Source organism: Chelmon rostratus, chromosome 6, assembly GCF_017976325.1.
Source record: "Chelmon rostratus isolate fCheRos1 chromosome 6, fCheRos1.pri, whole genome shotgun sequence".
In the NCBI taxonomy this organism is placed as follows: domain Eukaryota; kingdom Metazoa; phylum Chordata; class Actinopteri; order Chaetodontiformes; family Chaetodontidae; genus Chelmon; species Chelmon rostratus.
This window is the reverse complement of record NC_055663.1, coordinates 29,523,255-29,544,351: the sequence shown is the minus strand read 5'-3', so window position 1 is coordinate 29,544,351 and position 21,097 is coordinate 29,523,255. Positions and strand designations below refer to the sequence as shown.

The 21,097-nt window shown below is 45.0% G+C and overlaps 1 protein-coding gene across 1 annotated transcript in view; it reads left to right on the top strand.

Annotated features, from left to right (window-relative positions):
• ptprz1a (protein tyrosine phosphatase receptor type Z1a) overlaps window positions 1-21,097 on the top strand; it is a 76,069-nt gene that overhangs the window by 31,689 nt on the left and 23,283 nt on the right. The window contains exons 3-13 of the mRNA XM_041939892.1: window positions 1,078-1,257; window positions 3,398-3,549; window positions 4,316-4,411; window positions 7,285-7,351; window positions 7,447-7,604; window positions 10,790-10,940; window positions 14,067-14,251; window positions 14,553-14,679; window positions 17,036-17,076; window positions 17,179-18,010; window positions 18,998-19,549. Coding sequence (XP_041795826.1) covers window positions 1,078-1,257; window positions 3,398-3,549; window positions 4,316-4,411; window positions 7,285-7,351; window positions 7,447-7,604; window positions 10,790-10,940; window positions 14,067-14,251; window positions 14,553-14,679; window positions 17,036-17,076; window positions 17,179-18,010; window positions 18,998-19,549 — 2,541 coding nt within the window. The remainder of the gene's footprint in view (window positions 1-1,077; window positions 1,258-3,397; window positions 3,550-4,315; window positions 4,412-7,284; window positions 7,352-7,446; window positions 7,605-10,789; window positions 10,941-14,066; window positions 14,252-14,552; window positions 14,680-17,035; window positions 17,077-17,178; window positions 18,011-18,997; window positions 19,550-21,097) is intronic.

Below are 21,097 nucleotides of genomic sequence, written 5' to 3'. Positions count from 1 at the left end.
TGCATTCAAGCCATCCGTCACGTCAGCCCGCTCGCCGTGTTTGACAGTCGAGAGGAAAACTGACGCTGAACTCTTTCCTTCAGCAGCAGTTGTTAGCGGAGCACTGCAGGCCGGGTTTGAGGAAAGCCTGCTTGAACATTGAACAGTATTGAACTTTGACCTTCTGAAAGCTGTAAAGTGAAAAATGGGAGCTGATATTAGCGGCGAAGCCAGAGTGCAGCTGGAGGTCGTTAGCTCGTTAGCTCGTAGCAAGCTCTCCCAGAGCAGCGCACCTGTAAGCGGTCATTGCGTGATTAGTTACAGAGAGAAGTCTGCTCTTCATCAGTTTGTCCAGCTAATGAGGGGGCACTATCATCAACACCTGCACTGAGAAATCGTGCACATGTGTGTGTAGTTTGTCCCATCATCCTCTGACAGCTTCAGATTGATGTAATCATTAAAAGTTATTTTAACACAGCAAAACCAGGAACAAGCTTTGCGAGCAGCAGCAAATAAAAGTACAATTAAAACAAAATTAACAATGAAAAGATGCTGGAGGCACCATACATGAGTGGAAAATGAAGTGACAAGAAGCAAATAATTAAAAACAAGAGTTTCTCTTGTAGGAATGGAGTGGTGGGTCAGACGTCTTGTGTAAACAGGATGTAATGCAGTTGTTGCATTAGTAGCAGCATTAGAAACACCTCTGAATATAAAGCAGTCCAGTACAATATCAGTACAACTGCCTCACTGGTGAATCAGGCTCCTACTTGAATCTAAATGCACAAACAGCTGATGCAAAGTCTGTATGTGAGCTGGTTGTGTAGTTTGGACTCGTTAACCAGGTGGATGCTCAGTAAAACTTGCAGATTGGACGCAGTGAGGAAGACAAACTTCAAACTAAAACCTCAGAGTCAACACACTCTCATAGGGGCGACCAAACATAATGAGATCCATCATATATTCATCAAAGTCTGTGAACATCATTCATTTTCCCTCATATGAGCCCCTCAGGTGTTCAGTTTGGGTCTGTCGAAGGTCACAGCATGTGATCGATTTCTCTGAAGCTAACTCTTTTTGTTTCCGTCTGTCCTCCAGGAACATTAAACCAGAACAACTGGGCCAAGAAGTTTCCATCCTGCAGCAATGCCAAGCAGTCGCCCATCAACATCGAGGAGAGCCTGGCTCAGGTGAAGCTGCAGTACCAGAAGCTGAGGTTTGAGGGCTGGGAGAGCCTGACCACCGACAGGACGACCATGAAGAACGATGGCAAGACCGGTAAGAAACATCACTGTTGGTGTGAACTGTGGGTTCAGCAGCTAAAGAGCCTGTGGGCTATTCTTAATGCAGCTCTGATCAATATCTGAATACAGAATAATCAATGCAAGGACAGTGTGAGAGGTGTCTCTCGTAGTGACGAACCTGCAGACCTGAACCTGAATCTGCAGTTATGGAGCTTAACACTGAGATTCAGCTCGTTGTTTGTGTCCGACCACAACTTTGCTGCTTTGGTTCTACCTCACCGCTCTCATTGTGTTGCTTTTGGTTGCAGAAGGCAGCCGTTTTGATAGAAGAAGCTCTAAAAACCTGCTGTTTACTACCTGCTTCACAGGCACAGTTGGTGGAGAACAAACCAGAGCTTAAAGGAGGTTTAATATTTTACATTAATTTACATTTGCCAGTTGGACACAAGCACAGCGATCGTAACGTGATGGACATGAAGGTAGCTGGGTGCTAACATGTTAGCCACTGCCACTTCACAGTATAATGTGATGATGTTGTCGGCTCTCCCAACACGCCAAAAATAAATCTCATAGCAGCCCTCAGCGTTTCAACACGGCTCCTTTGCTTTAGTTTTATATACTCATTTAATATGCATTTATTAGTTTGTGTATTGGCATTGCAGAGTCCCGCATCAACGTGGTTTTTTGTTGGTTTTGTGCATTTTAAAGTCAGCCTTTTAGGGATTAAACATGGGATAATGGGATGGGATAAATCCTGCACACTGACATAATAACATAGTAATATTTGCATTATTTATTCCTAATTGATAAATAAAGTGACAGTAAGAAAATAAATAAATTCTTTCTCTTGCCATGAGGCTGAGAATGATGATATTCAGGGTATCTGCAGCCATTTCTGTCTTTTGTGTGAGCTGAAAATGTTCAGTGAGGAAGGCCTCCGTCAGTCTAACACCACCTCTTTCCTTATTCTTTTCGACCCTGTTTGGCCCTCCCTCCTCTCTGTCCTGAGGTTTTTCTAATGACAGTTTCTCCCACAGAGATACTGACTGATAGGCCTGTTCTCCTGCAGTGGTGTCCTATTGTACAGGATACTGTTACCAGTTTCTTATTTGACGGGATCGAGAGCCTTTTATATATTTCCTGTCTCTAAGTGGTGTGAAACACAATAACCTACAGTGCGCATTCAAGGTGATTGTTAAGTGAAATTGTAGACAAGAGGGATCCCGCCTCGCCTTTCGAAAAGCCCCAAACAGACGAGTCCAGTGCTTCTTAGCAACGGGACCCTCAGCGAAATAACAAGCACTCTGTCGGAGTTGTTGTTCATCCGCCAGCTGCTCCAAAGGCTTTTATAAATGGAGATGTTTGGTGGACAATCTGAGCACGATTCAGGCTGACCGTACTTAAACCTGTTTTTATCAGCCCACAAATGGGCCCAGTGTAGGTTCAAGGCGCAGACCGCCGTCCCTACAATCTCCTTGAAAAGCTCCGGGGCCGTCGGGAGTATACTCAGCCACGAATGGAAGACTTCAGTTTTAGAGAAAGAGGCGATGGACGGAGCGTATGGATCGGTCCCCGCCTTAATACAACGCAAACAAACTTTTCAACGGGAATGAATCAGCGACAAGTTCAGTCAATATTTGTCCTGCCTCAAGGGGAAATGAGATTTTAGACAGGGTTAGAGGAAAACACAATAGGACAGAAAGCACACACACCGCAGACAAGAGAGGGCATGAATGAGGCCAAACAAAAAGCAAACTGAGTCCTTAACGTGTCGAGAGCTCCGTGTTCAGAGGATCGATGTTTCTGAGAAGACTGAATTTGGTCCGCACGTTCACAGGAAACAGTATTATCTGTACTAAAATAATCACATTCTGGTCTCAAGGTGGTGGGCTGAGGCCAACAGTACAGCGCAGAGGATGAAAGGACTGTTTAATGCTCCACCTTCATCGGATCATCAAAGAACGTTTCGATCCTCGAGGGGACCTTTTGTCAGGTCAAACAAAGACCGACCTGAAGAAGATCCCCTTGTTTGCTGAATCATTGTCCAATAAAAGTGTTAGTGTAGTATTATGAGGTGTTCAGGCTCCCGTCCTTTGATCTTCTGTACATTCATAGTCCTTTATTTCCGTGAGAGCTCGCTGGGGCTCGCTTACGTCTGTCTTTTCTGATGTCAGTGGCAGTCAACGTGGATGGAGAGTTTTACGTCAGCGGAGGCGGCCTCAGGTCAAAGTTCAAGGTCGGACGCATCACCTTCCACTGGGGGCGCTGCAACGCCTCTTCAGAGGGCTCCGAACACAGTCTGGATGGAGTCAAATACCCTCTAGAGGTGAGACATCCTATAATATGAGACAAGTGTTGAGCTCAGGAAAGTCAAAGTCCATTCAGTCTGTTGTTTAACTTATTGGGAGTACTGGCTTCCTAAAACACAAGCTGATTAAAAACAAGTATGTAGAGGCCCTTAATATTATTATTCTAATTCATCTGTAGGTGTAATATTATCTTATTAATTCATCTGTAGGTGTAATATTATCTTATTAATTCATCTGTAGGTGTATGTTCTTCTCAACTGAAACACAAACTACATGAACATTAATGTCATAGATTAGATTCCTGTGAAAAGCACAGTACTTACATTCGTTATCCTGCCACAGCGTCACTTCTTGGTCCTGTTTAAAACAATCATTGTTGAAACCGAGTGATTTTATTTATTGATTATTGTTTACCCACGCTTCCATTTTTGATGACTTGAGCTTCTGTGGCTCTGTGGTTTGAGCTGACTCAGCCAAAAACACTTTACGCAATCCACACATCAACATGTTCACATGCTTGGAAGTAATATCTCATACACATCAGTTTTTGAAGTCAAACATTTATATAAGTATATATATATAAGTTATATCAAGTGGAGCATAAAGTACCAGATTCTTATCTGGAGCTAATTGCCCGTTAGCTTGCACATGCAGAGAATCGGCACCAGAACACAGAAAATGCAGCTTTCATTTTTCCTTTTGTTCTGAGTTAGTGAAAGAACTGATTCCAGGTTGCAGACTTGGACTGGACTAAAACACGCCTCTGTTCTGTTTCTCCCACAGATGCAGATCTACTGCTACGAGGCTCATCGCTTCGATTCTTTAGACAAAACCATCAAGGCCGGAGGCAGAATCACAGCGCTCGCCGTGCTGTTTGAGGTGTGCATGCTTTACAATGATCGCATATCCTGATAACGCTGAGATCAGTTCACAGGCTTGTCTGTCATAAAATGCAAATAATATCCATGAAAGGAACGAAGCAACTAGAGAAGGAACTATGAAGTCTGTGGTGATAAGTAGCTAACACTGTGAGGTTTAACCGTACCAGACTGTTGATTTGATTCATTAGCTAAATTAGCATTAACCCAAACTGTTTAAACCACTTAGCGCTCAGCTAACTTTAACCAGACTGCTGTAGCTGATATTTGACTGTTAGCTAAACTAACTTAAAACTGTTTTAGTTGGTTAGCCACTGTCGATCAAATTGTTTTAGCTGCTAATTTGATTCATTAGCTAAATTAGCATTAATCCAAACTGTTTCAACAATTTAACTCTCAGCTAACCTGAACCAGACTGCGCTAGCTGATGTTTGACTGTTAGCTAAAGTAACCTTTACTGTTTTAGTTGGTTAGCCACTGTTGATCAGATTGTTTTAGCTGCTAATTTGATTCATTAGCTAAATTAGCATTAATCCAAACTGTTTAAACCACTTTACTGTCAGCTACTTTAACCAGACTGAGCTGATATTTGACTATTAGCTAAACTAACCTAAATTGTTTTAGTTGGTTAGCCACTGTCGATCAAGTTGTTTTAGCTGCTTATTTGATTCATTAGCTAAATTAGCATTAATCCAAACTGTTTCAACCACTTAGCGCTCAGCTAAACTGAACCAGATTGCGCTAGCTGATGTTTGACTGTTAGCTAACCTTTACTGTTTTAGTTGGTTAGCCAGTGTTGATCAAGTTGTTTTAGCTGCTAATTTGATTCATTAGCTAAATTAAACAACACTCTTTTAGCTGTTAATTGAAGCTTGCTAGCAAACCTCAGCCATCCTATTTTTGGAATCCGAATGAACAATTAGCTTCTCTTTAAGTCAATCCTTATAACACATTAAACCCAGGAGTAATTTGACTGGACAGTAAAATGCTCCTCAGCTCGGTATGTCCTGAAAAGTCAGGGTTAACCTGCTGTTAGGGTTTACAGCTGTTAGCTTTGGGCTAAAGATTTGGATATTCTGCTTTCTGCATTGTGTGTTGGAGGCTAACGGGGGTCTTGACTATAAATGTTGTATAATGAAAAGCTTTATTCTTGTGCATAACACGGACTGTAATGTTTGAGTTGGTCTCACAAACTGTCTGATTTGAGAAGCTGAGAAAATCTGAAAGTTTTAAAACACAGAATGACTTTATGGGTGACTTTCTGTTCAGATGGAAAAGTTCGTACTGAGGGACTGAAGCCTCGCAGTGTATCTGTACTGTAGTAATACTTCAGTGAGTGCACTGTGTTTGAATTGATTCATAGTTTGGCTCAGGATCACTGCTGAGCTCTTGTCTGTGTTTTCATGTTCAGTGCAGGGTTTACTGTCTCTCCCCTGCTTTGCTTCGCGCAGCCGTTTTGCCTGCGGCCAGTTTGGCATGTTCGAGCCGACAGAGGCCGCGTTGGAACGGAAATCAGAAATCGTCTGATGTGAAGCTGCAGGCTCTGAGTGTGTTTAGGGCTGCAGGTTGGGTGGAGAGCAGGGTGGGAAAACTACCAACCAACACTAAAAACATAGTAATTTTTGTTTTTGTGTTCAGCCAACTGGGTCATTCCTATGTTCCAGCAGTCCTGTGTTCCCCAGCTGTACATATGTGCCCTCCCAGGGTCTTTCGTTCCCGAGGTCTTCTGTTCCCAGGGTTAGGACCTGGACCCGAACACAACAGGAGGGTTAATGTATATTAGCAGAATATTGAGCAGGGGAACACAGGACCTTGGGAACTCTAAACCAACTTCCTGTTGAGGGTAGTCTGGTGGCTTTGTTGGTGTTAGCCGATGTTATACAAGCTAAAAGTTGTCGGTTTGAATCCGTCCAGGAGGTTTAATTGTATGTCAGTCGCCTTTTTTGCCTGCTGTACTTTCTCTCTACTGTGTGAAATAATAATGATAATTCAAACTGTGTAAAGTTGTGCAATTTTTCCATTTCTGTCTACCTGAACACTCACTGAAATCTTGGCCCTCCTAACCTCTCCAGTGATGTGTGTGTGTGTGTGGCCTGCAGGTGGCACAGTGAGCGCTGATGGATTTCTGTGCTGATCTCCGGTCAGACTGGTTTACGCGCTGAACGCCCACTTTGGTGTTTTGGATGTGACATCAAAGTCTGTTAGTGTTCCCATGAAGCTCAACCTCCAGCCCGTCATTGTGCCGTTAGAGACAACATCCAGGAACCCACGTGACCCTGCAGCACTTTCAATACAACCCAAATAAAAGCTTTGAACCGCAGATTCCCAGAACCAGGGGTGGTTTGCAGTTGCTGGGGGAGACGTGAAAAGATCGTCAGATAGCTCAAAAAATAGAATAAAAGTAGAAATTATGTTTGGGTCAGAAAGACACTTGATAGTGAAGGCCTATAAAACTAGTTACACAGTAATAACTAAACTGTTTAAATAGCCAAAAGTCACAGATAAGCGCTGGAATGGTTAGCTGAAAGTTACGGATGAACGGAGATAATAAGCTGAAGTCATGATAAATGGCTGAAAGTGATGGGTAACAGTCCAACCGTTTAACTTAAAGTAAAAGATACTTAAATAAGTTAAGATAAGATAACTAAATAAACACATGAACAGTTGAGGTAAGAAACTGAAGAAATGAAAACATAACTGTACGTAGTGAAGGTGAGGCCTGGAGTTCATGCAGATACGGCAGAAAAGATTTCAGCTAAAGCAAACGTTCCACCGTCGTCTTCATCCTCAGTTGTTTATGTGTCTCTGTCACGTGTTTGAAGACGGTGGTTTACGACCTTATTGAGAGCAATGTCGTTGGTTTTGTCTTCACAGACCAGCGTTGAAGAGAATGTGAACTACGCCGCCATCGTAGACGCCATCAGCAGCGTGAGCAGATTTGGTATGTCGCCTTCTTCCTCCGTCTCACCTCTCGCCTCCTCCTCTTCTTCTTCTTCTTCTTCCGTGCTTGTTTAAACTGTCTTGTCTGCCGTTCAGGAAAGAGCGCCGAGGTTTCGCCCTTCGCCCCGCGAGGCCTCCTGCCGAACTCCACGGACAAATACTTCATCTACAACGGCTCGCTGACCACGCCGCCCTGCAGCGAGACCGTCGAGTGGATCGTCTTCAAGAACACGGTGTCCGTCTCCGACGAGCAGGTGAGGAGCGCGGCGTCGCTGTGTGTCGACCTTCTGCGGGGGTTCTGTTTGAACCGAGCAGAATCATCTGGACCACATGATTTGTTCCAGCTGCACATGCTTCCTGTGTTTATTTCGTTTGTGGTGTTGTCGTGTCGGATTAGTTTCTGCTGAAAAGCGTTTGATTGGTTCTAGTTTTTCATGAGCTCCTGTTTCCCGTTCTTCCTCCTCCATTCATTATTATGGAAGCTGAGCTTGAAATAATTACTGAAGTGAGAATATTTGGGTTGAAACTGTCAGGAGATAATCCTCAGAGGTGTAAACCAGATGTACACGATGTGAAGTGTAAACAGGTGAACTGGACGCAGCATGAACAGGTGAACAGTGATGATCAGATACTGACAGAGAGGAGGGATGAGATGGACAGATACTGACTAACACTGACGTTCTGACCTGTGTGAGTTTACTCTGATATTAGACTTCACTGGTTTTAAAGAGGTCTTCCTGATAAGCTGTCTGACGAGCAGCGTGGCCCTTTAAGAAGCCGACGCCAGCTTCGGGTTTTTGTTCGAGATGAAAAGACGAGAAACACAATTACAGAAACGTCCGTAAACAACTTTTTAGAAACGTTTTCAAGGAGCTGAAAGGAGGAATTATCATACCAGAGCTGAGGAAGCACAGCAGTGAGGGGCGAGGCAGAGACAGCAGGCTGTGTGTGTGTGTGTGTGTGTGTGTGTGTGTGTGTGTGTGTGTGTGTGTGTGTGTGTGTGTGTGAGACAGAGAGTGATGGCCCTTGGGCTGCTGGTGATTGACAGCCATACAAATGCAGTCATTACATCCAACACATTTTGGCTCACAAAAGATCTTTACGGTACTTAAGGTGAAACATTCAGACACACACACACACACACACATACTTGCACAAACATGTGAAAACACTCACAAAAGGTTTTCAGCAGAAATGTTGAGGGTGACGCCTGTTGAGGCTCAGACGTCATTTTCCACCAGACTCATCACAGCTGCTACAAGGCAGGAGGACACACACACACACACACACACACACACACACACACACACACGTTTTTATTTCTATTAACTCACATTACACATTATACAACCCTGATACCAAAAACTCTGAAACTCTGATCAGTCATTAATAATCAGTTTCCTGAAGTGTTCCTGAGTCCAGGTATTAATCTCTTCATCCAATCACGTCGCTCCATCCTCGCTGTGAACCACTGAGCCTTTCAATCATGATACTCTCACCTGTTACCAACCTACCTGTTTGGAGCGTTCCACATCTTTCCCAGTCTTTAGTTTGAAACGTGTTGCTGCATCAGATCCAGAATCAGCAGATATTTACAGAAATCAATGAAGCTGATGAGCTCAGACAGTAAATATATTGACTTTGTGCTGATTTCAGGTCAGTTTCTGTCAGAGAGGATCAGCAGGTGATCACATCCTGATCAATCCTTTTTTGTAATCAGAGTTATAATCCCTCTTCTGATGGACCAGCCGTGACAGAGATGGTCACACTTTCAGAAACACTTGCATTATAACGGGTCTCTGCAGCAGATCAAACTGGTCCTTCTGTCCTGTGGCCTCTGTGGGGGTAGCTGAGGTCCTCGCTCATCAGCTCCACCATGGTTCCACATTTCCTCACACGGTTTTATTTAAAGATATTTCATATTATAATATTTAACATAAAAGAAACAAAGATTAGACCCCTCAGATTTATCTGGCGACCCTTTAAAGGGGCCCGACCCGTATGTTAGGAACCACTGGACAGAGGTAAAACTGGCTCCACCTTGAGCAGCTACAGTGATGCATCAGTATTAACAGACTAATCATGATAGATCAGTAGGTTTCAGGACTTTTACTTGTAAGGGAGTATTTTTACATTGTGGTATTTGTACTTTTACTGAAGTAAAGATTTCAGTACTTTTTCATCTGAAGCTCAAACTAGTCCTCACACAGACACACACGTCAGCTTTTTAGACATTTTCAACCTGATGACAAGCAAACAGACTTGTTTACTTATTTTCCTGTTGCTCCTCGTACAGCAGCTGTTCCAGGCCTTCCAGGCCTTCCCGGGTTTCCAGGTCTCTCCAAACCTCTGTGACATGTCTCAGCTGGTCTGCATTCCAGCTCAGGCCGAGCCGCCGGAGTTTAAAACCTTAAAGTGACGACTTTAACAACTGCAAATGGCCTTAACGGGCTCCCAGCCTGTCTGACAGGGGGTGTTGTGTAACCAGCCGGAAGTGACTCACCTGGACAGGTGGAGGCAGCCTGCAGGTTAAAGGACCATTCCAGCATGATTCATGGCTCCTTCACACCCGTTCACTTCCAGTCTGCTCAGAGAACTGCAGCTGTGTGTTTCAGTGCTGAAGAGTTTCTGTATTCTTATCAGACTTACAGGTTCTTGGTGTGTTTAAATAATACTCACAGTTTTCTGCCTCATGATCATTCTTCAGTTAAAATAATGTGACCACATGGCTGAAAACTAGAGTTAAATTACCCTTCAGTTTGTTCTAGCGGGAGATCAGAGAACAAATTAATTTAGTGCTGAAATCGATCAATCAGCATGTCGATTGGCAGAAGTGGTCTGTTTGCAGCTCCTCTAATCTCAGGGTTTGCTGCTGTTCTCTGGTTCAGACCTTTGAAGACGTCACTTTGGACTCTTTGACATTTTTCACTATTTTCTCACAAGTAATTAAACAGTTAATTCAATTGATCAATGAAAATAAATGCTGCTCACAACCAGAATGAATCGTACATTAAATAGTTGATTTTTCATGAAGTAACATCAGTACTCTCTGGTTCCTAAAGGTTCCTCGAGTTCACTGCTTTTCTCTCCTTTCTGTAGCTCCTCTGAAATGAAGAAGACCCAGCTTGTAAAAAAGGAATTATTTAACCACTGTATCTATAACTGAGCAGCAGATAGCTTCATTAGCTTCATTAGCTTCATTAGCTTTTCCAACACTGCTCATGATTTCTTTCAAATGTTTTCCAAACATTTCTGAAAGAAACCACTGACACCCCCTCATCACTGCTGGACAGGTCAGATAATCAGGCTGCAGGTAACGTCTTCTCGCAGCTCTCCTGTTGGCCCTCGGTCCGACTCGCCGCTGTTCTTCAGACGCTGCAGGTCGTGCTGCTGTTGTTTGGCTCTGACGTGGTTTTGTTGTGTGGCTCCTCTGCTGCAGCTGGAGATGTTCTGCGAGGTGATGACGATGCAGCAGGCCGGATACGTGATGCTGATGGACTACCTGCAGAACAACTACAGGGAGCAGCAGCAGCAGTTCATGGGCCAGGTGTTCTCCTCCTACACCGGCACCGAGGAGGTCCTCACACCAGGTATGCATCCAAAATCCTGGTTTATGTCAGAGCCTGAAGCCACACGAGCAGCCCAGAGGCTGTTCAATGCTACTGCAAGCTCACGCTAACAGCTCATATATTTTACAGGTGTAGGTCAGGTGTCACGGTGATATTGTAACTTTATGATATGCTGTGTGTAAAGTTAGTGCAGGCATGTTGATTGAGTTGTTGCCAAGGTAACAACGAACTGAGATCCAGATAAACTATTCACGTGTAAACATGGCAGCCGCTAACATTTAGCATGTGGATTAGAGCCTGTCATAGCACAATTACTCGTGTTTATTTCTCCCAGATTTCCATTTCATCGTGCTGTCAATGATGAAGGTGACCCTGACCTGACCTGCGTTCAGGGTCACTACGACATTCTAACTGCAGAGCTGCCTGATAACCAGCAACCTTTTCAGTGCAAGTAACAGTCAGATGGTGGTGTTATAAAATCCAACTTTCTTTGAGCTCGCAAACACCCAAGTGTCCCTGAATGCACCATCAATGAGCTCACCTCTCTGCACTATAAACCCACATTATATTAAAGTAGAAGTTCACCTGTTTTCACACATCAGAGAGTGTTTGCAGGTGTTGAGTGCTGCTCTACATGTGTGAATAGTTTTTAAAGCCTTTTGTGCCTCCAGAGGGAGACGCAAGTCTGATAAATGTCCTCGAGTGATGTCACTCGAGTCAGCGTTGGTTGAAGACTTTGAGTCTGAAACTGAAACAAATGTGATGAAGTTAGAAAGACGTCAGCTGACCAGACTTCAGCTCTGCTGCAGGCTAAAGGCTACATTAGCAGCTACTAGCATCACACACCTGAATCTCCATCTGAACTGTCCGTGGATGTGTTGCATTGTGGGTGATTTAGGCACCAGGTTTTAACAAGGAAGAAGAGGAAGAAGGAACCTTTCATCTTGAGAGCGACAGTGCAATGCTAAGTTGTTAGAGTATTCTTTTTATTCAACAGCTAAAGCTGATTACTGGTATTGTTTTGCTGTTCAGCTGTTAAAGCAGCTTATAAATCCTGCTTTTCAAAACTTCTCACAGTCTCACATTCGGTACATCAGTGTCTGCTGGACTCATAATGTTCTTAATTAATACACCTGGCCGGTTCGAGACCTCAGCGTGACCCCGCGTATGAGGAATCCCAGGTTAATGCTAATTAAATGAGGTGTTAATGGATCAGAGACAAGTGGATCACAAGCGACGGGGAAAAATGACAGAGAGATGAAAATAGAACAGCAGTGACCTAAATAAAATCTCGGTGGCAGCGGCAGGAGGTCAGCTTGGTTAACCATCGATTTTTCGCGGCACGCACTGATTGTATCCGATAATTAGTAACAAATTAATATTGATCTGTCGGTTTTTGGGAGGGTGTTCTGACAGTAGAGACCACGGGATCGTTAAGCTATTTTTTATTTATATTTTCTGTACTTTTATATTTATAACTTCATTTTCTAACAATGTTTGGCCCAAAATCTCTGTGTTTCTACCTTTTAACAGCAATATTCCTGTTTTCGTACAGCTGGTGGTGTTTAAATTAGATCCAGTATAACTTAGTTGTCAGGTTTCATGTGAAAATCAGTTTGTGTAGAAAACTCTGTTACTCCATATGAAGGAGCACCAACATGGTGATATTTTAAAATCAGTATATTTTATTTTATTTTATTTTAAAACTGTGCTGTTGTTGGGTCTGGAACTCGTGCATGGTCACGTATAAAACTGTGGTTCTGGAGCTGCTGCATCCAGAACTGCAGGGGGCGCTCTGGTCTGCAGCTCGATGATCTTGAGAAAGCTGCAAGCAGCCATAGCAGAGGCCAACCAATGAATTCTAACATTAAAGAATGTCATTGTGAATAAACTTTTTATGGTTGAAAAAGAGGGACTGGCTCTGCAGCTGGGTGGAAGAGGCAGGCTGGGTGGGGCTCTATGAGTCTGTGAAGACCACCTGAAGCTTCTCAGTCCAGCTGACGATGATTCTGTCAGATTGTGACTTGACTTGATCCTCTGGGGATATTTGAATGATCTGTCAGGATCACAGAGGATCGTATGTGTCCACAGTGTAACAGGTGAATAATGCGCTCACTCTGCCCTCTAGTGGTTGAAGCTGGACCGCCTCAGACGTCAGCTTCCTCCTGTCACTCTGATCGCAGTCTTTGTCACCGGGAACATACGTCTCTGAACAGTTTGCGTGTGTGTTCAGGGCAGATTTTATTTCCAGTGCAGCAGCTCTGACACATAATGTGACATTTTCACTTTGATCCCTCAGAGAGGATGAAGGTCAGAGGTCAAAACCAGTGAGAGCAGCAGAGGTTTAGCTCTGGTTGAGCTCTGATCCAGCAGAGGATGAAATCAGCGTCGGTGTTTGTAAAGACGGAGCCTCCTCCTGTCTATTGTCATCGATCCTCAACCTCCTTTAATCTGTGTTAATCCACACAGTGTCTGTCATCTGCATTATCTCTGTTCCTCTAATCTGACCCAGAATCAGAGATGACTCTTAACAACAGGAACAACTTCGAGAGCCCTCGTCAACCTAATTTCATTTCTAACAGTTATTTATGGTTTATTTATGTATTTTTAAAATCATTTTCCTTGTTAATCCCTAATCTGTAGTTCTGTAGTTGTTAAGGACCACAAAGTGGCCTCCAGTCCTTCTTTTCATGTGAAATAAAAATAATGATGCTAAAAATAAACAGCAGTTTAAAAATCTTACAGTTTAAATCACACACAGGGAACGCAGAACAGGAAAATTAGTAGCTGTTTTTCTTATTTCTAAATGTTTTACAGTCCACTGACAGACAGATTATAAAAACACGAGGTGTTAGGACTCGAGGCAGAATCCGGTTGGTTCTGCTGGGGGGGACCACAGGTACAGTCTCTGATCAGGATCAGGATCACAGCTCATTTCACCATGAGGTCATGGGATGTGAGTGTTTGCTGATTATCACACGTTGAAGCAGATGGGGGCCGTCCAGCTGAGGGAGCTTCCTGTCTGTGGATTTCTGGTCAACCTTCTGTCGTCGTCAGCAGCTTCTCGTGGGACTGGGAGTGAAGGTGGTGGGTTAGGGTTGATCTCGGTGATTTCTGAACCTGTTCTCTGTCTGTCTCCTGTGTCAGTGTGTAGTTCAGAGCCGGAGAACATCCAGGCGGCGGCCCACAACCTCAGCAGCCTGCTGGTGACGTGGGAGCGGCCGCGGGCGGTGTACGACGCCAGCATCGAGAAATACTCCGTCAGCTACCGACTGGCTGATGTGGAGAACGCCGCCCCCTCTGTGTACCTGACCGACGGAGACCAGGATGTGGTGAGAGAGAGTTCATAATATCAGTCACCCTTAAAGTGGTCTGTAACGGGTTTTCCATCCAGAACCCCCACCCTGCAACGTCTGAACCTTTAAACCAGATATTTCTTCCTCTCTGGTTTCTGTGTTAAACCATCCGCCAACACTCCAACCAAATCACTGCATGCAGACATGTAGTTATAACCCCTGTTGGAAGGGGTGTTTCCCTCCCCAGCTTTACGACATGAAGATAAAATAACTTGAGCTCCAAGTTCAGACGAGCTGAAGTTCATAGAAATGATGTCCCGCTGTCTCCATCCACCAGGGGGCGATACTGGACGACCTGCAAGCCAACACCAGCTACGTGGTCCAGGTGGTGGCGGTCTGCACCAACGGTCTGTACGGACGCGTGAGCGACCTGCTGACGGTCGTCATGCCCACCGACGACCCCGGTAAGAGCGACCGTGCCCGACGCCGAGCGTAGAGTTCGGCAGATGAACAGATTTTTCTCACTCAGCTGCAAATTTCCTTTTCTTTTCTTTTCTTTTGAAGTCAGATTAAAACTCTTGAAGCCAGTTCTCTGGAACAGGAAGACTTTTAAAAATGATTAAAAAAAACTAAAAGCTATGGAAGCCCATTCCTGCCAGGAAAAATGATTAAATGTTAGCAGCGACAAAAACAACAATGATGACTTTCTAAAATAACGATTATGAGATTCTCAGTCGAATTTATGAGACAACAAATTTCAGATTTTTTTAAGTCAAAATTTTAATTTCGTATCTCAAACTTTTTTATCTATTTTCAGAACTTCACCCTTAATTGGTAATTTGTAATTTCAGAGCAGATTGTGATTTTTTATTTAATAATTGTGATTTAAAATGGGAAATGGAAGTTACAGAATTTAGACTTGAGTTATTTCTCTTTTTTTAAATATATTTCACTCCTTTTTTTTTTCCGGTCAGTGTTGAGCTTCCATATGAAACCAGACCATAACTGAACCTGAACACCTGAACTGACCACCTTCATGTCATCAGTGGAGAAATTAGAATTTAAAGAAGTCTGGATGTCACTTTCATCTTTGTTTGTCCTTTACATGCTGTAAGTCGAGGGCAGTTTTAGCCTAGCTTAGCACAAAGACTGTTAGCATGGGTAAACTGCTAGCCTAGCTAAAATCAAAAGTGAAAAATGGACCGTTCATAAATTACATGAAGCAAATTTACTGGCTAACGAATCCTGCGGGAGAGATTTCTTGTCTGAGTCGGTGAGTTCTTCATCCTCCCTCTGAACCCTGAATGAGAGGACAGACATTTCTTTGCTTTTCTTCCTCTTCATCTCGCTCCTCATCGTGCAGTTCTGCTGTTTGACTCGTCTCTTTCTGTTTCTGTTTCATGCGTTTCTCTGTGCACTCTTCAGATCTGTTCTCTCTATATGTTTCTATATTTCAAAGATGAAAGAACGTGCTCGCTGTGGGGTCAAAGGGTCATTTCTCGTGTCTCCTCATAGTCGCCATGTTTGTTTGGTTTTCATTACGTGGCGTCCGTTCCTTCTGCCTGTCACAGTAAGAGAAATGTTTGCATGTGTGCAGCAGCTTTTTGTGTAACCTGGGTTGGAATGACAGTCGCAGCTTCTTTGTATTTCAACTGAACTTTATATTAAATAAACGAATGTGTGATGTTACAAAGAAAAGAAATCCCCTGCATCCTAATTCAGTGTCAGAGTGGGTGATTTACCGCAGCATCTTTACTCCACCGAATCTTCACCGTAAACTGTGACCAAACTGTATATTCCACAAAAATATGTGATATATTACAGAATACAGTTTATTCTAAAAGGTAATAATCAATCACTTCCTGTTGATTGACGACTAATAATTGAAGCATCAAATCAAGAGTTTTTCTGTCTTTCTGAGTTTATTCATCAAGCATCACTTCCAGGGAAAAATTAACGTCTCTCACGCCCTTCTGTGACAAACCCTGAATCATCTCCCTTAAAACCATTTCATTAAACTTGTAAAACCTCACCTCATGCTTCACAAACCAGTTTGATCTGGTCTCCATGATGTATGACTTAGCCTCAGACAGGTAAGAGCCGCACCCCCACCTGCCCCCGACATGCCCGCTGTGTGCTGTGCATCCGAGCTCGGTCCACATTTCTGGCATTTGCAAATAATTTTTTGTGAGCTTGTTTTATCCCTCTTCAGTGACAGACGGGCGGAGTCTGAAAACCGAAAGGTTCAGACAATCAGAGGAAAGTAGCCGAGAGTCATCAGATCAAATTTTCTTCGCTCGTCTGGATTCAAAGACGGATGAAACTGAAAAATGATTAATTGCAAATGCTTTTTGTTCCAAGTTCCCATGCATGAAAGTCCAGATGTGTCTGATGTGTTGCATGAAAGCATTCGTCTCCATGTGGATTTGTGTTTATCACAAAGCCAACGTGCTGCTCGAGGTGTTCAACCTTTTCCTCTTTTCCATTTTCTCTCACGTTCACACTTCAGAACATCGACGTGTCATTATCGAGTGTTTTAGGTTGAAGGTAGCAGAACCGAACAGAAGAGAGTTTGTCTTTTTCTTCTCCTGATGCATCAGAAACACGGTGCTTCAGGTTCACCTTCTCCTCTGTGACGCCTCATCACACTGTTGTCGAGTTGTTTTATCCTTTGTCACGTCTGCTTTTTGTTTATCTCCAACATAAATACAAGAAAACATCTAAAATAAACTTCAAGATTAAAGTTATCAAGAGCTGAGTTACTTTAATTGTTACAGCGATTTTTGGAACTAACGATGCAACTTGTGCCTTTTTTTGCAGAAAAAGCAGCAGATCCAGATCCAGATGAATTCAACACTGACGTAAGGAAACCTTTTATTTTTCTTCGAACTCTTCATGCCGTTGTTTAGTTACAACCATCACTGTTACTTATCGCTGCCTTTAAACCGTTCTCTCACCAACAGGACAACTATGAACCTGATCTTTCTTGGAATGAACCAGTCCAAACTGAGGATTATGATCTGCCCTGGATTCCAACAAACTCACCAAGGACCACGACTTCTGGATCGCCTCTGTTACCTCTACCTGGCATCAGAAGCACAACAACAGAGTCTGGTTGGAGGGAAAGCACCACCAGTTCGGTTTCCTTGGTCAGATCCACCCAGGATGGTCAAGTCCGGAGCCATTCTGAAAAGACAGCACACCACAGTACCTCCCAGCGGCCACCAGAGGGCACCGTGCCACCAGAAACCAGAGGAAGTGCTGACTTCAGTGGCAACGCTCCCTTTTCCTCCACATCAGCAACCAAGGAAGTCTTCAGTTCCACTTCCACCGCTCCTTCATACTCCGATGCAAGGACAGATGGTGTTCTCGGAGTCATCAGTCCGAAAGATTCCACTGAAAAAACAAAAGGTGGCGTTAGTACCACTGCTCCTACATTCACCAGTGCAAAGACAAAAGGTGGGAAAAGTATTTCTTCATTCAGCACCACCACACCCACATGGAGGTCTCGTACCGCCGACATGAGCAGCACGTCATCGTCCTTCGTCCGGGCAGAGACAGGCCGAGGCCTGGCGCGTCCCTTAAATGAAGACACCACCACTGATGGAGGAGTGTCCGCCGGGCCCAGGGGTCTTCCAGAGGTCCAGGCTGAAAGCTCAACCCTCCAGCCTTCCTCCTGGACTGAAGCTGTTCCACGTACGCCCAAAGGTCCCAGCATGCCCCATTTTCCATCAACCACGTCCTCTGTCCGGTTGAGTGGCGTTCTCTTGCAGACCACACAGCCGCTGTCCAATGGTGAGCGCCCCTCTGTTCTCCCCTCCTCCTCTTCCTCCTCCTCCTTCGCCTCCTCCCCTCTGTGTGACGGCTCTGCAGACCCCGGCGTCGCCCCCTCCACCTGCCTGCATGACCCTCCCTCCTCGTCTTGGCCTGTGCTGTCTGCCTCTTCATCGGACTCTCAGCATGCTGCTACCGCACCGCTGTCTAGCAAAGACCCAGCTTCCCCTTCAACCCCCACACTCCCTGCCTCCACCCTGCCTCACCTCCCTCACCCCTCGCACCCCCTGTCTGGTTGGGAAACTAACCCTGTCTCCCCCGGTGTCGGGTTTGATGATAATGATAGCAACGGGGAATTGTTGTCTGGGTCCTCGTCTTCGTCGGTCTCTTCAGGTGATTCCTCAGGTTTTAGCGACACCCCTCCTCTTCAAATGGTGCCGGATCCGTCTGGCACCAGTGTTCCCGCTGAGCCGTCTGAATCGTCCTGGGATCCATCGCTCTCAACAGTCTCTCTGTCTCTCAGCCCCACCCTGCAGCCTTCAGTTCTGCTCTCTAGTGACTTCGCCGTCTCTGGTGCGACTCCGGGCTTATCCCGTTCCTTCTCAGTCGGGTTTGAGGACTCAAGGTATGCGACCGGGAACACGATAGAGTCTTTCCTCCCCGAGGTCAGCGGTGAAGGGTTTCCGTTAGCTAGTGACGTGGACCCCGTGTGCGGCTGCTCTCTGGAGCCCTCGTGGTCCTCGTCCTGGTTGCATGCATCTCCTCACGTGCCCCTGCCGTCCTCAGCCTGGGACTCTGCTAGCTTAGAGCTTTACTCTAGCGTTGGCTTCCAGTCGGCTTCTGGTGTCGTTATAGATGATCCTCTGCGCTCTCTGTCTGTGGCGGGTTCTGACGGTCTGTCCTTAGACCATCATCTGCTGTCCCGTAGCGCTGTTTCTCCCTCGTCATCATCTTCACACTCCCACCTTTTCCAAGTCACCTATAGTGACCTGCCCGTTTCTGTTGCAGCCACAGCGTCTGGTGCCAGGGATCCCTGGTTCTCGGCATCAGACGGGACCTCCGCCCTACAAACCTCTGCCCTGCCTTCCTCACCCTCAGCCTCCCCCTTCACCCCCACCCCAGATGGGCAGGTGTTAGACACCAGCAGCAGTGCCTCTGGCTCAGCCCTGTTCCCTGACTCCCAGGAGGGCGTAGATCAGGAGTGGGACAGGGTTCAAACCTCGGGCTCTGGAGAGAGCGCGTTCCCTCATTCACCCAAAGTCCCTAACACGATCCCCCCGTCTACGACCTCCGAGTCCGGCCAAACCCCCGATGATTTGGACGAACGCTCCTCAGCCTTCTATTTCGAGAGCGAGAGCGGCAGCGCCATCGCCTCAGAGGTAGGAGACACAGCAACGCCGACCGTTCCTGCGGTAACCTCGGCTTCACCCTGGTCGCTGGGCGGGGAGGAGGAGAGCGGCTCAGGGCAGGGTGAAAGCCCGTACGACAACGAGACGTCCTCCGACTTCAGCATCTCCGAGCGCGCTGAAAGAGAGTCGGAGGAAGAGGAGCCAGTCGCAGGTAAAAAAGCCGTCCGTGTGGGCAAAAAGCTGCATTACACCTTCAGAATGCCCAGGGATCAGGAAGAGTTCTGGACATCAGAGAGATGACTAATCCACCATCTGTCAGCAACAAAACCTCATTTTTTCATTTTTATCTGGAAATCAAAAGTGAGAAATTCATGCATGCGAGGTAAAACATCGCCACACAGGATCCAGTAACCTTCATCATCATTTCACACTTTATTTTAACAGCAGTCATCCGTCCTTTGTCTAAACCCCGTACTCTGTTCAGGGTTGTAAGGGGCTGGGATCAAACCCAGCAAGTCTGGGAGGGACCCCGGTCAGGTTTCCAGTCTATCACAGAGCTCAGTGCAATAACATCACGCTGAATTAATCCATCGGTAAAAAGGCGACTCTCCAGTGGTGATAAAAAGAGTCGTGCTGTCTCGATCGTTTTCAGTTATTTACGACTCACTGACAGCGACAGACCTCTGATCCCCTGACCTCTGATCAGGTTTAATTGTTTACGTGCTTGTTGTTTGTGCGATGTGACATCATACTTTGTGCTCTGATGAAGAGGTGGTGACAGTTTTTATTTCCACTGGAGCGCCGCCAACCCAGAAGCTCACCTGTTTCCTCTTATTAACCTTAATCCATCAATCTAAATATTAACTGAACAGGTGAATTTGTACTTATGTACTGAATTTCTTTAAAAACCCTTTAGCCACTTCAGTACTTACCTGCATTCGCAGTACAACAGTACAAACTTGTTTTGGGCAGTTAAGAGCACATGAATATGTTGCACTATAGATAATCTGTCCGGATGACAGACAGTTAATGTGTTCCTACATTAATGTATATTTACATTTTTACAAGTCTGATATTGGTTGAGGAAGCATTATTTATTTGAGGTTGTCAGTGTGCACACTGGCAGAAATTTTATAGGTATTTCATTAGCATAGCGAGTAAGTCATCCTGTCCTTGTAACAAAAAATACATGAAATCCTTTTATGTTGGCCAGCGGGGCCACTCGCCGTTATCGTTAACGCTCTCTGTTCGATTAAAGTTATCAGTTTTCAACCGTGCGTCAAACATGGAGATCTTCTCTTCCTAAATGTTACCTGTCATCGCCACTAGAGGGCAGCAGAGCTCTTCACAGCTTCAGGTGATTCACACAGCGCGTCCACCTGTGCTGTCCCTGCTTCAAAAAGGTCTTCAGTCCTCAGGAAACAGAGCAGCGATATCTCCCCCAGTGTCTGATGACCTGAATACAACTCATTCTGCTGGCTTTGGTGGAAGCACTTGGTTTTAAAGAACCGTACAGGTGGTTTTGCATATTGTCCCTCATTAACAACAAATCACGTACACACTGCTGCCGGATTGATTTTCAGAGTCTTAATTTTCTTCTATAATGAACCACAAATCCTCCCTTCAGTGTTTGCACTGATTGCTGCCTTCCTGTTAGCTCCTATTCTTGGTTTATTTCTATAAAAATCTCCTTTCAGAGACTCCAAACCTGCTGCAGACAGATAACCAGTTAACAAAAAGCTGCTTTTATCTTTCTGTG